The sequence below is a fragment of the Otolemur garnettii genome, unplaced genomic scaffold, assembly GCF_000181295.1.
Source record: "Otolemur garnettii isolate 467f Iridium unplaced genomic scaffold, OtoGar3 scaffold00101, whole genome shotgun sequence".
Lineage (NCBI taxonomy): Eukaryota > Metazoa > Chordata > Mammalia > Primates > Galagidae > Otolemur > Otolemur garnettii.
This window is the reverse complement of record NW_003852496.1, coordinates 4,542,717-4,558,685: the sequence shown is the minus strand read 5'-3', so window position 1 is coordinate 4,558,685 and position 15,969 is coordinate 4,542,717. Positions and strand designations below refer to the sequence as shown.

General features: G+C 41.8%; 1 protein-coding gene across 1 annotated transcript in view; it reads left to right on the top strand.

Annotated features, from left to right (window-relative positions):
- XPC (XPC complex subunit, DNA damage recognition and repair factor) overlaps positions 1–15,969 on the top strand; it is a 36,399-nt gene that overhangs the window by 6,563 nt on the left and 13,867 nt on the right. Inside the window, exons 2-7 of the mRNA XM_012809249.2 lie at positions 860–1,055; positions 2,857–2,975; positions 5,842–5,965; positions 6,978–7,062; positions 8,548–8,705; positions 9,083–9,203. Coding sequence (XP_012664703.1) covers positions 860–1,055; positions 2,857–2,975; positions 5,842–5,965; positions 6,978–7,062; positions 8,548–8,705; positions 9,083–9,203 — 803 coding nt within the window. The remainder of the gene's footprint in view (positions 1–859; positions 1,056–2,856; positions 2,976–5,841; positions 5,966–6,977; positions 7,063–8,547; positions 8,706–9,082; positions 9,204–15,969) is intronic.

Below are 15,969 nucleotides of genomic sequence, written 5' to 3'. Positions count from 1 at the left end.
CCCAGGGGGATAGCTTGAGGCTCTGTCTCAAAAAAAAAAAAAAAAGAAAATGAAGATATTTTTTAATTAGTACTATCTTACTTCAACTCTAACTCTGCTGAGGTGGTTGTTATGTGAGTGCAGTTTGGGTTAATTTGAGATGGTTTTGTAGCAGTACTTTTGAACATAGTTTGGTCTTAAAAGATGGCAGAAACAAGGATTAGTAGAAAAAAGGTTGTGGTAAAAGGATATGTTTATGAACTTGAAACATTTTCCTTAAGAGGAGTAGACTAAAACAAATCCTTAGTCTGGGTAGGTAATAAATCCTGGGTGCTCATTAATGGATTTATGTATTTCCCTTGCTAGAGATTATTGAAGATTTGGAAGTTAGATTTTACTTGAATCATAGGTGTTTCTGTAGTCTAAGAAGAAGTAGACTAGAATGCTGATAAAGGAAGATGGTTTTTACTGTGAACTTATATGAGCTGCAGAGAGGAGAAGCTGAGATCTGGTTGCTTACCAAAAAAAAAAAAAAAAAAACCCCACAAAACAAACAAAAAACATGGGGTGGTGAATAGGGGGTGGAGATAGGGTTTAGAGCAGCAGTTCTCAACCTGTGCATCGTGACCCCTTTGGGGGTTGAACCACCCTTTCCCCTTTCACAGGGGTTGCCTAAGACCATCGGAAAACACCTGTTTCCGATGGTCTTAGGAACCGAGACACCGCTTCTCTTGTGGGGGTCACCACAACATGAGGAACTGTATTAAAGGGTCGCAGCATTAGGAAGGTTGAGAACCACTGGTTTGGAGAGAGGTTCGAGCCTTTTCATGCCTCTGCCTTTCTTGTCATCCCTCACCTCTTGTTCCATGTGATCACCTAGACGTCTTTGAAGATGAGAAACCACCAAAGAAGAGCCTTCTCTCCAAAGTTTCACAAGGAAAGAGGAAGAGAGGCCGCAGCGATCCTGCGGGCTCAGCAGGTGGTCCTACAAAAAAGAAAGTGGCCAAGGTGATGGTTAAATCTGAAAACCGCGAGGTTAGAAAGGATGAAGCCCTCAGCGATGGGGACGATTTCAGGTGAGACAGCTGAAACACTCTGGACCAGATCTTGATTGTTCCTAACACAGATGTGTGAATAAAAAAACCCACTCTTCTTGCTTATGAAGGGGGTCCATGGGAAAGACTGGATCTTTAAGCTCTTCTAGATAAGTCAGACCAGTAAGAGCTGGAAATTTTTCATAGGAGAAGAATAACAGCTTGCAGAAAGTGAATTACACATGTCTGTCACATGGTAACACAGCTAGACAGTGATAAAACCAGGAGAACTCAGGCCTTCTGACTCCTGGCCCAGTGCCGCCTTCTCCTATGTAAGGATGTTAGATAAATGCAAAATGTTTGTCTGTTTTAATCTCGTGCTACTCACCTCAGGCACGCTCTACTTCTGCCCAGCCAGACCTCTTATCATTTACCCCACACATTTTCATGCTTTGCTGCAACTGAGTTGTGTTCAACATCTTCCATCTACCTGGAATGCTTGCTTGCTTCCGTCTTGAAGCTGCAGATCAGAAGCCACACACTCCACAGAATCTTCTTCAATTCTTCCCCCTTTCCTCCTCTGATTTCCTATAGCATTTTCAGACATGGAATACATGTCTGCCAGGTGTTCCATTTATTTGTGACCATGCCACATGCCCCTCTGTAAACTTTCAGAGGGCTTACCACTCTGTAAACTTTCAGAGGGCTGGAATCATGCGTGGTTCTCTTTTGTAAGCCCTATGACATCTACAGTAGGGCCTTTTATTTGGTAGAAACTGAACAAGTATTTTTTCAATGAGTGAACATTCACATTAATATGTTGTGAACAATAAACGTGAGCCTAGTGAACCCTCGGTTACCTGTCTTCTAAGAAAGTTGAGGGGTTGGGGAGAAGGGGAAGAACAGAGGGGCACTAGTTCCTTCTTTGCTTCTAAAAACAGATCTCCTTAAGTGTGGGCTTCAGGGAAAACCCACTCTCTCCTGAGAGTTGACTGTGGTCATTTCTGCTATGCAAAAAAGCTCAGTACTCTAGACACATCATATGGATTTGCAGAAATATATATTAGGAACCATTTAGTCTTTTAAATCTTTTTTAGATTTTCTTAATTAACATTTTTTAATTGACACAATAATTGTACATATTTGTGAAGTACATAATGATGTTGCAATACATGTAACGTGTAGTGATCAGATCAGGCTAATTACATATCCATTGTCTCAAACATTTATTATTTCTTTGTGGTGAACCATTTAGTCTTGAGCTATTGTTGACCTGCCTACCTGTCTATGTAGTTATCTACTTAGCTAGCCATCCATGTTTCTGCTTTTTGACACACCTATGTATTGTCACATCCCACTTGAAATTAGAATTCTACTAACTCTCCTTACATTGTATTTATTAAAGGTGGGGAAAAAATCTGAGTTGGCTCATAGTAGGATCAACAAATGTGAATTCCCTTTGCTTTTTTCTGGCCTCCGGCTGTACGTGTATACACACAGATATCCCAGCTCCTACTTCCAGAGCTCACATTATTATTTGGTTTCTTCTAAGTTTTCCCTTGCTATCTCTGGGTGCAATTTTGTTTTTTTTCACACATCTCTAGGTTCTAGGGTTTTTTGACAGCACATCTAGTATTAATCAGACCAACAATCAAAGCATGTCTTGATGAGTTTTTGAGACCGTTGTTGATGAAGGAAATGAGGCCCAGAGCTCAATAATAATCTTTTGGTAATTGCAGCAGATTCACAGTGAAGAGAAGGAGGAGTCTTTTTAATTCCCTTTAGCTTGAATATAACACTAGGATGTCTGTACCTTCTTCATCTTCCTGTGATCTTTGCACAGGGACTTTCCAAGTAAACTCAAGAAGACACAGCATCCAAAGAGAGGGGCTCCTGTGGACAAAGGCAGCCACAAAGGAGAGGATGAGGAAGAAAGTGAAGACGACTGGGAAGAGGTCGAAGGTGAAACATCTTTGTTTTCAGAATTACTTGTTTGATTCTGTTTGGACTCTTAAGTCACTTATTGCAATCCTTTTCTTTTTTTTTTTTTAAACTGTGGATTATTTACACCTTTTTTTTAAAGAGATGGGTCTTGCTCTGTTGCACAGGCTGGAGTGCAGTGGCAGGATCATAGCTTGCTACAGCCTCAAACTCCTGGGCTCAAGTGATCCTTTCACCTCCTCCTCCTAAGGAGCTGGGACTACAGGTGTTTGCTATCACACCTGGCTATTTTTTTTTTTTTTTTCAGTTTTTGTCTGGGGCTGGGTTCGAACCCTCCACCTCTGGCATATGGGGCTGTCGCCCTACCCCTTTGAACCATAGGTACCACCCCCTTTATTTTTTTTAAGAGATGTCTGGCCAAGTTTCTTAGGTTAGTGTTGACCTTAAGTGAACCTCCTGCCTCAGCCTCTTGAGTCATTATTATTGTTTTCTTTTGAAACGAATAAGATCAAAGATAAGATTTTGTTAAAGACTTGCTTTGATGAAAGAAAAAATTCATGACCAGGTTACTGAAGAAGGTTGTTTATTCTCTTCCTTTGCTGACTGTCAATGGAGTAAATATAAAGAGGCAGCATCATTTAGGGGAAAGAGCACAGGCTTTGAAAGTGGTTAGACCTGGGTTCAGAGTCCCGCTGTGCCACTTACATAGTTGTAAGAACAGTTTAACCTTGAGCAAATAACTTCACTTCTCTGAATTGAGTTTGTTCATTGGTAATGTTCTGTAAACACTGAGGACTTACTATGAGCCACACAAGGTAGGCTCATAGGAGTGAGAATTGCCCTGGGGGAGAAAAGTTTGCAGATGTCATGGGCCTGATTTATCATGCACTCACAATAATTAGTAGCTAATGATACCATCCCTGATTCCTTCTGCCTAGTTTTCTTTTTCTCCAGTTTATTTTGAAAATGTTCAAACCTCCAAAAAAAAAAAAAAAAAAAATTGAAAATGTCACATATACACTCTTCACCTAGATTCATTAACTTTAATACTTTGCCACATTAAATATATGCTTCTCTGTAAATATGCATTGTGGAACCTTTTGAAAATAAGTTGCAGACATCCTGGTACTTCACCACTAAATAATTTGGCATGTGTGTACTTCCTGAGAATTAGACATTCTCCTACATGACAAGATGACCTTATCACACCCATGAAAATGAAAAATAAGTCCCCAGTTGTTATGAAAATACCCTTTATAACTATTTTTTATTGTTTTTCCTTTTTCCAATCCAGGATCTAAACAAGATGTCAGCCTTGGTTGTTATGATTTCTTTAGTTTCTTCTAATCTAGAGCAGTGCCCCTCACCCACCACCTTTTTGGCTTTTTATAACACTTTTTTGAAGGGCTTTAGAGCCTTGCTTTGTGGAATATCTCATGTTCTGATTTCGTCTGATAAACAATCAGACATTTCATGGTGTTGTGAAACTTGTTTTAGTAGCTTATATATTTCTTGTAAACTAAGTTAACTCCAAAGAGTCGATGGAATTTAGATTAAGTTTTTTTGGGGGGGGGGGCAAAAATACTTCATAGGTAGTACTTCATACTTTATGTCGCATCCATTAAGAAGCCACTGCTGTCAGGCTGTCTCTGTACTAGTGATGCTTAGCTAACATACGTGACCCTGTCATTTTGACATGGCCTCTTTAGTTTTTGAGAACATTTTTGTTTTCTGGCACAAGATGTTCCAGGCTTACCTTATACGTTCTTGCTCTGGACATGAAACCAGCCTCTTTTTCTCCAAAAAGTCCCAGCTCATTTTAGTAGGGACTGTTAAATAGAAACCAAGGTACTGGTATTAGTTGTGTTCATTGCCAGTAACGTTTCATGGCTTCTAGGCTCAGAGCATCTTTAAAAGAACTTTTTTTTTTTTTTATTGTTGGGGATTCATTGAGGGTACAAAGAACAAGGTTACACTGATTGCATTTGTTAGGTAAAGTCTCTCTTATAATTGTGACCCATCCCCAAGAGAACTTTTCTAAAGAATTTCTAAATTAGATCCAGTGCAGCAAGTTCATTTCATTCCAGCTGGTGTTTATAAGGAACATGGGGGTAAAGAGGTGAAAAGGGTGCATTCCTCATCACTTACAAGTTTATACTTATGAGTGAAAGACAGACATGTAAATCATGATTGTACACAAAGCAGATTGTGGTAAGTGTGTTGTAATAGTACAGAAAATAGGGATGGTTCCTTGGCTTTTTCTTTCTTTCTTTTTTTTTTTTTTTTTTGAGACAGAGCCTCAAGCTGTCCCCCTGGGTAGAGTGCCATGGCATCTCAGCTCACAGCAACCTCCAACTCCTGGGCTCAAGCGAGTCTCCTGCCTCAGCCTCCCAAGTAGCTGGGACCACAGGTGCCTGCCACAACGCCCAGCTATTTTTTAGTTGCAGCCGTCATTTTTGTTCGGGGGGCCTGGGCTGGATTCGAACCTTAGGTGTATGTGGCTGGCGCCTTAGCCACTTGAGCCACAGGCACCGAGCCCTTTCTTTTTTTTTTTTTTTTTAAAGAATAAGTATCTGCTGAAACATACATACATGAATGTCAGCTCTTTGATAGCAGGGGTCAACCCAGTATCTCTGTGCTTCAGTTTCCTCATCTAAAGACTACTTCTCTGGGACGTTGTGTGCGTTACTTAAAACAGGTAATTGTGACACACTTAGCATAGTGCCTGGCACATTATAGGAACTCAGAGCACGGTGTGGGTGGTGATCTCTACAGGTTGTCCATCTCACATCCATTCCTCACTTCCATCTTTCCAGCAGAACTTTGATTTTGTTCAGTATAATGGCCATTATTACTGTTACTGATTTTTAAAAATTATTGTTTATAGAACTTAGTGAGCCTATGCCAGGTGATGTGGGAGAAAATTCAACCTTCTCTCAGTCTCTTCTGCCTGTGAAGCCAGTGGAGATAGAGATTGAAACGCCAGAGCAGGCGAGAACAAGAGAAAGAAGGTAAGATTGGCCCCTGCTTCTAGGCTTCTTTTACATGTAGCAGGCAACAGCTGCTACTTAATGAAAACTTTTGAGAAAATGTAGGGGACCAGGGCTGAGTATCAAAGTGGTCAGGAGCTGCAAGTGAGTCCTGGATTCACCTTTGCAGAACCTTTGTGTCCTGGCTGGGGCCGGAGATTAGGAGCAGGAACTTCTGTGTGCCAAGGCCTGAACAGCTCATCCACCTTACCTAATCCTTAGAACAGTATTCCAAACGAGGAGCCAGAGGCTCAGAGAGGCTAAGTAACATTTCAAGGGTCACTCAGCCAGTCAGTGGAAGAGTCGAGATCTGAATGTCTCTCGTCTGCCTCAGCACTCCTGCTTTACCCCCACATCACACTGCAGGACTTTAGGCAGTGTGTGGTAGTGCGTCCCCACCCGTCCTGGGATTCCCAGTACCTCTGCAGCCCCTGCTGGCTTGGGAATGTGGAGCACAGTGCCTGCTAGTTCATTGCTTAGTGAATTCAGTGTGTGATGGACATGTCGTTAGGTACAGAGGAGGAGATGGTAGAAGTCATTCAAGGAGTGTCACGTTTCCTTAAAGATTCATGGCACACAGACATGAAAGATTTTACGCTACTGCAGTGTCACCTAAGTGTGCATTAATCAAACATAAGGTAATCATTGCTAAGAAGCAGGTCAGTAGTCAGAGGGGTCAGACAGAGAAGACTTCCTGGGTGAAGTGAGCTTTGAGGCCTGTTTGTGAGGCGTGATTTGGTGCTGGTTGGTAGTCTGGGTTGAGAATGTCCCAAGCTAAGGTTTGCAGATGAGAAGGAACAGAAAACTATGCAGAAAGAAGGAAGGGGCAGGTGTGGAAGGAAGGCTGAAAACTAGCAGGGATTTGTTTGAGTAGGACGATTGAGTGTAGGAAAATGGGGAGAGTGCTTCACACATCATACAGGTGGAACAAAGGGGCCGTGGGGCTGGTTTTGGTTTTCCACTTCATTCGCAGATTTTTCACTATGCTTTGCAGTGAAAAGATAAAAATGGAGTTTGAGATGCATCTTCGGAGGGTGATGAAACGTTTCAACAAAGAAGTCCATGAGGACACGCACAAGGTAAGGGCGAGAAGTGATGGGAAAAGACAGTATTGCTCTGCGGTGGAAAGAACTTGGGTTCTCCGTCAGCCAGACTTAGGCTTTATTTCTGGCTTTGCTGCTCACTGTGTGGCCATGGCAAGTTCCTTATTCTCTCTCACCCTTAGTTTCTTCATTTATGAAGTGAACATGATAATTGTATCCATCTTGGAGGTTGGTTGTGAGGATTAAGCAAATATGACATGTCAGGTAACTTGTATCACAATTCCTGGTATGTGGCAGGGGCTAGATGACAGGTACTCACCTTCCATCTCTTCTTTCAGCCACTTAATAACATTAATTCCAATCTTGACTAATGTCACTGTAGCCTTTGACGTTAGCTGGTAGTTATTGTCCTAGCAGGGTCCTTGGCATTGTGGGGATAGACTGATCTCACAGATGGAACAAGAAGGACTTTAAAGTAAAGAAACTCTGGACTGTGTGTAGAATAATGAAAGAGATTAGCGTGGGTCTGTGTAGCTGTGGAAAGCTTTATTCAGGAGAAAAGACTGGAGCGGATCTAGGAGAAGGGGGCGTAGTGTGGGAAGACTGCTCTATTGAATCATGGAGGGGATGGTGGGATACCCGCTTGCCTGCGTGTGTGGAGCCTGGATGTGTTGGAGAACTGGGGGGCAGGTGAGGAGAGGGAGGGTTTGATTTCCCTCTGCTGGGCAGTGGGCCGTTGGAGAGGGTATGGAGGGGATGGATGGAAGAGGATCTAGAGATGGGAGAATAGTGATGAGCTCAGCAGGGATGCCCACCGCGTGGAAGCAGGGCAGGGGGTCGGCATGAAGTGAAACGAAGTAGCTTAGAGAGGAGAGAAAGAGAAGAGTCAAGGTGACTGTAAGGTTTGAAGCTTGAGTGAGGGGAGAGAAGCGGCACCACTGATTAAATAGGAAGACCTTTAGTGGGGGAGATGGGAGCCAGTTTTGAAGAGAAAATGACACGAAGCTGCGTGAGAAAGAAAATAGTTATCTTAGTAGGTTGACGAGCAGTGGGGAGGTCGGAAGTGGGGCAGACGTGGGGTCTGCAGCACGGAAGATTGGGCTCAGACACACAGAGCAGTGGTGAGAGTGGTGAGCCCCCCAACACCAGCTTCTGCGGGCTCGCGAGCAGCCTTGCTCAGCTTTCCCTTACTCACTTTTCCCCCTAGTCTGGTTGGAGCAAATGCCCTCGTCCAGAAATGCATCCACATGCATCTCTAAAAGTCGAGACCTCTTGAAAAAATAAGTGTATTTTGAAGGCTTGAGGTATGATGATTTCTTTGAGGGAATAAGTATATAGAGAGAAGTGGAGGGTTAAAGATAATCTTGGGACATGGCTAATGCTAGTATTTTTACCTTATTGTGAGTTGAACTGGCAGCAAGTATTTCTTGCCCACAGGATACCTTGAATTCGGCAGTTGCAGTGCCCTGCTAGTTTTCATTGCCCTTCCAGGCCTGCTCAGTCCTCCTTTGCCCTTCACAGGTTCACCTTCTGTGCCTGCTAGCAAATGGCTTCTATCGAAACAGCATCTGCAGCCAGCCAGATCTGCGTGCCATCGGCCTTTCTATCATTCCAACACGCTTTACCAAAGTGTTGCCTCGAGACGTGGACAGCTACTACCTCTCAAACCTGGTGAAGTGGTAAGGCCACCCGCCCATACTGCAGAGTGAGGGTGGCATTTGTGTTTTTCAGGTTGGGGTCAGGTCAGTTCTTCAGCCCTTCCCTGAGGTGGTAACTGTGTACATGGGGGAGGGCATGGCATTGAAGGTGGGGAAATGCCAGGCGCGCTCCTGCCCTTGGGGGCACTGATCTGAGCTGGGTGTGATGGGAATGTTTCCCCCAGGAGATGAAGTCTGAGTTGGGTTATCAGTGATGCTAGGAATCAGCCAGACAGGGTGGGAAGGGTAGGACAGAGGCAGGGGAATCTTAACAGTTCACTCCTCCTTTTGAGTTTTTTGGGCTATAAAACAAAAATTCCCCTTTGCCCTGATGCAAGGAATGTGTGGTTTTTCCCCAGGTTCATTGGAACATTTACAGTTAATTCAGACCTTTCAGTCAGCGATCAAGATAGCCTGCAGACTGTGTTGGAGAGGAGATTTGGTATTTACTCTGCACGAAATGAGGAGGAATTGGTCCATGTAAGTGACGCTTCCAGGAGCACTATTCTGTTAGTACTGTTACCTAATTAGTGATGATGGACTCAGGTGCCATACAGCTTTCCAGGTGTTTTCCATATTTAGTCTTCACGATAACCTTGGTAGGTACTGAAGCTCATGGTAACTAAACACTGCCCCTAGGGTCGCTCAGTTGGTGAGCAGTGGAATCAAGGCTGGTTCCAGAGTGTGACTCTGATGTATAAAAGAAATCATACACCATGTGGTCTTTCATGTCTGACTTTCACTTAGCATAATGCTTCCAAGGTTCATCTGCATGGTATCATGTATCACTATTTCATTGTTTTTTATGGCTGAATAATATTTATTATACAAGGTCTGACAGTTAAGTTCTTGAACTCAACCTAGAAGAAGTGCTACATCATTGCTGAATATCACACAGTCACCTTCAGAGTACTCCCCTTGGGAAGTTAGGCACTGACAGCAGAGCCTACTACACACATCCTTCAGAGGAATTTTGGAATTCTTTTTCTGGAATGGCATCAGAGCTGTCGATGTATTACCCTTAATATCCTGAATGTCATCAGAATGCCTTCTTTTCAATACTTCCTTTATCTTTGGGTAAAGAAATAAGTCACTGGGGGTCAGATCAGGTGAGTAGGGAGGGTGTTCCAGTACAGTCATTTGTTTACTGGCTGAAAACCCCTCATGGAAAGTACTGTGTGTGTTGGTGTATTGTTGTGATGTAGGAGTCACATCTTTCTCATGCCAAGATTTTCCTGTTTCCTTATTAATGTGTACTTGGTCTGCTTCTCACAGTCAGCCTGTGAAGTTGATGCACAATTTGATAAATTTTTGCAATGTTTTTGTCAGTTCTACTCGTAACTGGCTGTTCTCACCTCTCTTCATCAGTGATGGTTTCTCTCCCCTCAGAAAAAGTTTATTCCATTTGTGTACTGCTGTTTTATTCATGGCATTATCCCCATAAATTTGGGTTAACATGTCCCTGATTTCATTTCCACTCTTGCCACAATTAGCAAGAAATTTAGTGTTTGTTCATTGCTCTAATTGAAGCACCAACATTCTTGTGACAGCTCAGAAAAACACACAGCAGCAATAATGAATGCTGCTCAGCAAAACACCACCACACCTTGACATGAACACAGCTGTGAGACACTGATACCAACCTTATAAAACCTTACTGACCTGCTCATACACTGCTCCTAATATAAGTACATGGTGGCAAGTTCTTGAACTTAATTGTCAGACCTCTCATTTGTATCCTACCATGTTTTCTTTATTATTATTATTTATTGTTTAGGATTCATTGAGGGCACAAGGAATTAGGTTACACTGATGGAATTTGTTAGATAAAGTCCCTCTTATAATTATGTTCCGCCCCCAAGAGGTTTGCCATACACTGTGATTCCCCATCCCCCTTCCTCCTCCCCTCTCCCCACTTGCTCATTCCCCTACCCCACCCCTTGTATTAGTTTATCTGCTGCCTTCATATTAGAATTGAATACAGTGGATTCTTGCTTCTTCATTCTTGTGATGCTTTACTAAGAAGAATAAATTCCACCTCCATCCAAATTAATACGAAAGAGGTAAAGTCTCCATTTTTTTTAATGGCTGAATAGTATTCCTTGGTGTACATATACCACAGCTTATTAATCCATTCCTGGATTGGTGGCCATTTAGGTTGTTTGCATATTTTGGTGATTGTAAATTGAGCTGCTATAGACAGTCTAGTGCACATCTCCTTATGATAAAAGGAATTTTTGTCTTCTGGGTAGATGCCTAGTAATGGAATTGCAGGATCAAATGGGAGGCCTCGTTTGAGTTCTTTGAGGATTCTCCATAATTCCTTCCAAAAAGGTTGTATTTGTTTGTAGTCTCACCAGCAGTGTAAAAGTGTTCCCTTTTCTCCACATCCACACCAGCATCTGCAGTTTTGAGACTGTGATTTGGGCCATTCTCAGTGGGGTTAGGTGATATCTTAGAGTTTCTCAGCCTATCCCAAGAGTGGAGTTCTGATCCTGGCAGGCAGAATTAAGATGGCCATGCTTTAGGCCCCTGCTAAGTAAGACCTTCTCATTACCTTTCCACAAGGGCAGCCCCCTGGTTGCTGAGACCTTCCCAGTATGGCTGCCCTGCCAACCACCAAACCTATAGCAAGTCCACTCCAACTGGCATTCAGATCTGGTTGTTGTATAGTGTTCGAGTCTACCCACTCCTCCAAGCTTTCCCAGTCAACGCGCAACTTCCCCCGACAACTGAAAACTCTGGAAAGGCTTCTTCCTCTCCTGGACCTCCTTGGGGGTGGGAGGGCAGCCGATCCTGGTCAGTGGCAGTCACTTGCCTAATGAACCAGATTTCCACCTTTCTGGATCATGTGCTGTATCCAGTTCACCACCTCCTTACTTTTCCTCCCTGAACTATACTCCAGGTAAGGTCCCTGAGCCAGGTATGGCTGGGTTCTCTCTTTTTCCCCAGTCTTACTAGGAGAGCTCAGCTGAACGATCCTTCTGGTTTTCCTCCGCCCCCCTACCATGTTTTCTTAATGCTTCATCAATTGGTGGGCAGTTAGGTTAAGTACCTTTTCTCACTTCTTTGAATCTATCTGTCTATCTATCTATCTATCTATCTATCTATATCTAGGATTGAGGTTACTTTTTTGAGAAACCACCAAACTGTTTTTCACAGCTACTACACCATTTTTTATTGCCACCAGCAGTGAAAAAGGATTTCAGTTCCTCCAAATTCTAGCCAACACTTATTTTCTAATCTTTTTGAATATAGCCATTTTAATGGATGTCAAGTGGTGGTACCTCATCCTGGTTTTGATTTGTATTTTCCCAGTGACTAATGATGATGAGTGTCTTTTCATGTGCTTATTGACCGCCTGTGTATCTCTTTTGAAGGAATAGTATATTCAAATCTTTGCCCATTTTTAAATTAGGCTGTCTTTTTGTTGATGAATTGTAAGAGCTCCTTATATCTTCTGGATATTAGTCACCTATGAGATATGTGCTTTGCTGTAGGTTGTCTTTTTACTTTCTTGATAGAATCCTTTGATACACAAAATTTTAATTTTGACAAAGTACAAGTTACGTATTTTTCTTTTGTTCTTTGTGCTTTTTTGGTTTTGTATCTAAGAATCTGTTGCCAAATTCAGGGTTGTAAAGGTCATCCCCTGTGTTTTTTCCTAAAGATTTTATATTTCTAACTCTTTTATTTATGTCTTTCATCCACTGTGAATTAATATTTGTATTTGAGATGAGGTAGATTTTGAACTTAATTCTTAGGCTTGTAAATACCAGTTGTCCCAGCCCTGTTTATTGCTTGTTTTATTATTTTCACTATTTGTTGAAGGGACTCTCTTTTCAGTAGGGGTTGAATGGTCTTGGTGCTCTTGCAGAAAATCAACTGGCTATAAGTATATGGGTTAGCCTCTGGCTTCTTAGTTTTATTCCATTGGTTTACATGTTTCTTCTCCCTTTTTCTTAATTTATGTTTTATTATTTTGTTAAATTTTATGAGAATTTGCATTTCCATATATGACTATTCTTATGCCAGTACAGCGCTGTTTTGATTACTGTGGCTTTTTGAAATCAGGAACTGTCAGTAACTTTGTTTTTCATTTATAATACTGCTTTGGCTATTCGAGGACCCTCGAAATCCTAGTGAATATTTTTTTTTTCTTTTGAAAGAAGGTCTCATGCTGATACCCTAGCTAGATTGCAGTGACAACATTATAGCCCATTGCAGCCTCAAACTCCTGGGCTTAAGGGATCCTCCTGCCTCAGTCTCCCAGGTAACTGGGACTATAGGTGCCTGACATGATGCCTGGCTAATTTTTGTGTTTTTTGTAGGGACAGGGTCTTGCTCTTGCTCAGGCTTGCCTTGAACTCCTGACCCCAAGTGATCTTCCTGCCTTGGCCTCCTGAAGTGCTAGGATTACAAGTGTGAGCCACTGTACTCTGACCCCAAGTGAAAATGAATGTGATGGTCTGCTTTTTCATTTCTTCAGAAAAGAAGTTTTTTTTTTTTTTTTTAGACAGAGTCTTACTGTGTCGCCCTTGGTAGAGTGTCATGATGTCACAGCTCACAGCAACCTCAAACTCTTGGGCTTAAGCAATTCTCTTGCCTCAGCCTCCCAAGTAGCTGGGATTACAGGTGCCTCCCCACAATGCTTGACTATTTTTGTTGTTGTTGTTGCAGTTTTCATTGTTATTTAGCTGGCCCGGGGCCGGTTCGAACTGCCAGCCTCAGTGCATGTGGCCGGTGCCTTAACCACTGTGCTATAGGTGCCGAGCCAGAAAAGAAGTTTTGATGGGGATTGTATTGACTCTGTGGATTGATTTGGGTAGTATTGGCATCTGGATAATAGTAAGTCTTCCAGCCTACAAACCTAGGTGTCTTTCCTTGTATCGTAATTTCTTTCAGCTCTTGGGTTTTGTACTTTTCTGTTCACATGTCTTTCACCTTCTTGGTTAAGTTTTTTCGTAGATACTTTATTCTTTTTGATGCTATTGTTAACAGTATTGTTTTCCTTTGTAGATTGTTCAAAGTGTGCAGAAGCACAGCTGATTTTTGTGTTTCTCTTGAACCCTGCAACTTTGCTGAATTCGTTTATTGCCTCTACTAACTTTCTTCTGCATTCTTGGGATTTTCTACATTTAGGATCATGGCATCTGTGAAAAGAGATAGTTTCACGTTTTCCTTTCTCTTGTGCATGCCTTTTGTTTCTTTCTCTTGTCTGATTGCTCTGGCTAGGACTTTTAAGTACAGTATTGAACAGCAGTGGTGAAAGGAGGTGTCCTCACCTTGTTTTTGGTGAGGAGAAATTTTTTGTGCTTGCTGTGGGTTTTCATGAATACTCTGATCATGTTGAGGAAGTTCCCTTATAGTCTCAGTTTTTGGGGTGTTTTTATCGTGAACGCAAGTTGGATTTTGTCATATGCTTTTTCTATGTCAATTAAAATGATCCTGGGGGGTTGTTGCTCTTTTTTCCTTCATTCTTATGATGTGTTATTTTGCTTTGATTGATTTTCTTTTGTTGAATCACCCTTACATTCCTGGGGCAAGTCCCACTTGGTCATCTTGTATAACTCTTTTAATATGTTGTTGAATTTAGTTTTCAGGATTTTGTTGAGGACTTCTGCATCTATATTCATAAGGGAAATTGGTTTGTCGTCGTTTGTGATGTCTTTATCTGGCTTTGGTATCAGGATAATGCTGACCTCATAGAATGAATGAGAAAGTGTTCTCCTTTCTGTTGCTTGGAAGCGTTTGAGAATGATTGGGTGAACCCTTAAAATGTTTGGTAGTATTGCCAGTGAAGGTATCTGGTTCTGGACTTTTCTTTGTTGGGAGATTTGTGATTTCTGATTTGATCTGTTGTTACAGGTCTGTTCAGATTTTCTATTTCTTGACTTAGTTTGGTAATTTCCATTTGTTCCATTTCATCCAGGTTTCCTAATTTGTTGGTATAGGGATCATAGGATTGTATAGTTTTATAACCTGACTTTTTTGTCTCAGCAACATACATCAATAGATATATACTTGTTGTATAGTTGACTATTTAAGCCAGGAGAAAAGAAATAAACTTGCCACATGCCTGAGAGAGCTGTGGACCCCTTTATTTAAATATACAAAAATATATATATATTTGTTAAAGGTAGTAGTTGTCTTATTAAAGGTAGTGATCGTGTATCTTGGGGGTCAGAGGTCCCAGTTCTCTGAGCCCAGTTGATCTGGTTTGATTGCTCAGCTGAGCTAGAAAGTTCAACCGAGGCACAGCACAGGAGTAATTGAAAGTAAAAATGAGTGGAAACTGAAAATTAAACTAGAGCAGCACAGGTGGTGTAAAGAGAGAGCAAAGTAACCTGCATAAGTTTCAGTGTAACAAAGAGAGATTTTGTTTAAGAAGAACAAAGAGAAATTTAGAGTACTTCCAAAGAGAGTTGGAAGTGGGTCCCTCTCTTAGAGGAAAAAAGGTGAGAGATGAAGGCCTGAAGGGGTATTAAATACTCTATCCATTTGAAATTGGCTGCAAGTCTTTCCCTGGCCTCTCTGGGCCTGGAGACAGTATTCCTCTTTCCTATTGGTCATTGGTTACCTAGGTTACTTCATACCCACATTCTTAAGGGCCCTCCAGACTTCCTAGTTCAGCAGGCCAGGTTTTCTTCCCACCCCCTTAAAAAGCCCCCTTCTTAGTGTCCTTCTCAATGTATGTTTGGGTAGCAGTAGACTATTTCAAGTACCACCACCTACATGATCTTATATAATCTTCTTTATAGTTCTGTGAGGAAGACAACACAGGGATTATTTCATATGTTGAAATAAAGATGAAGAAGTCTAGGTTTAGAGAAATCATTTAGCTAGTGATAAATACTCACTTATCCAGCTTTTGGACTTGTGCTCCTGTGCCAGGCTGTACACCAAAAAACTAAGAAATTAATACTGGTATAATATTATCAGCTTAACTACAGACATATTTGGATTTTCCATGTTTTTCCACTAATGTCCTTTTTCTGTTCCAGGATCAACCCAGGACATACCGATGATATTTAGTTGCAATATGTCCTTAGTCTCCTGCAATGTGTCAGAGTTTCTTGGTTGTTCCTTGTCTTTCATGACTTTGACATTTTTCAGGTTTTTAACCCCAGAAGAAACAAACAAAGCAAAAGTAATTATTTTCTTACCACAACATGGCTTCTTATAGAAAATCTGCCTTCCGGCTTGGCGCCTGTGGCTCAAGTGGCTAAGGTGCCTGCCACATACA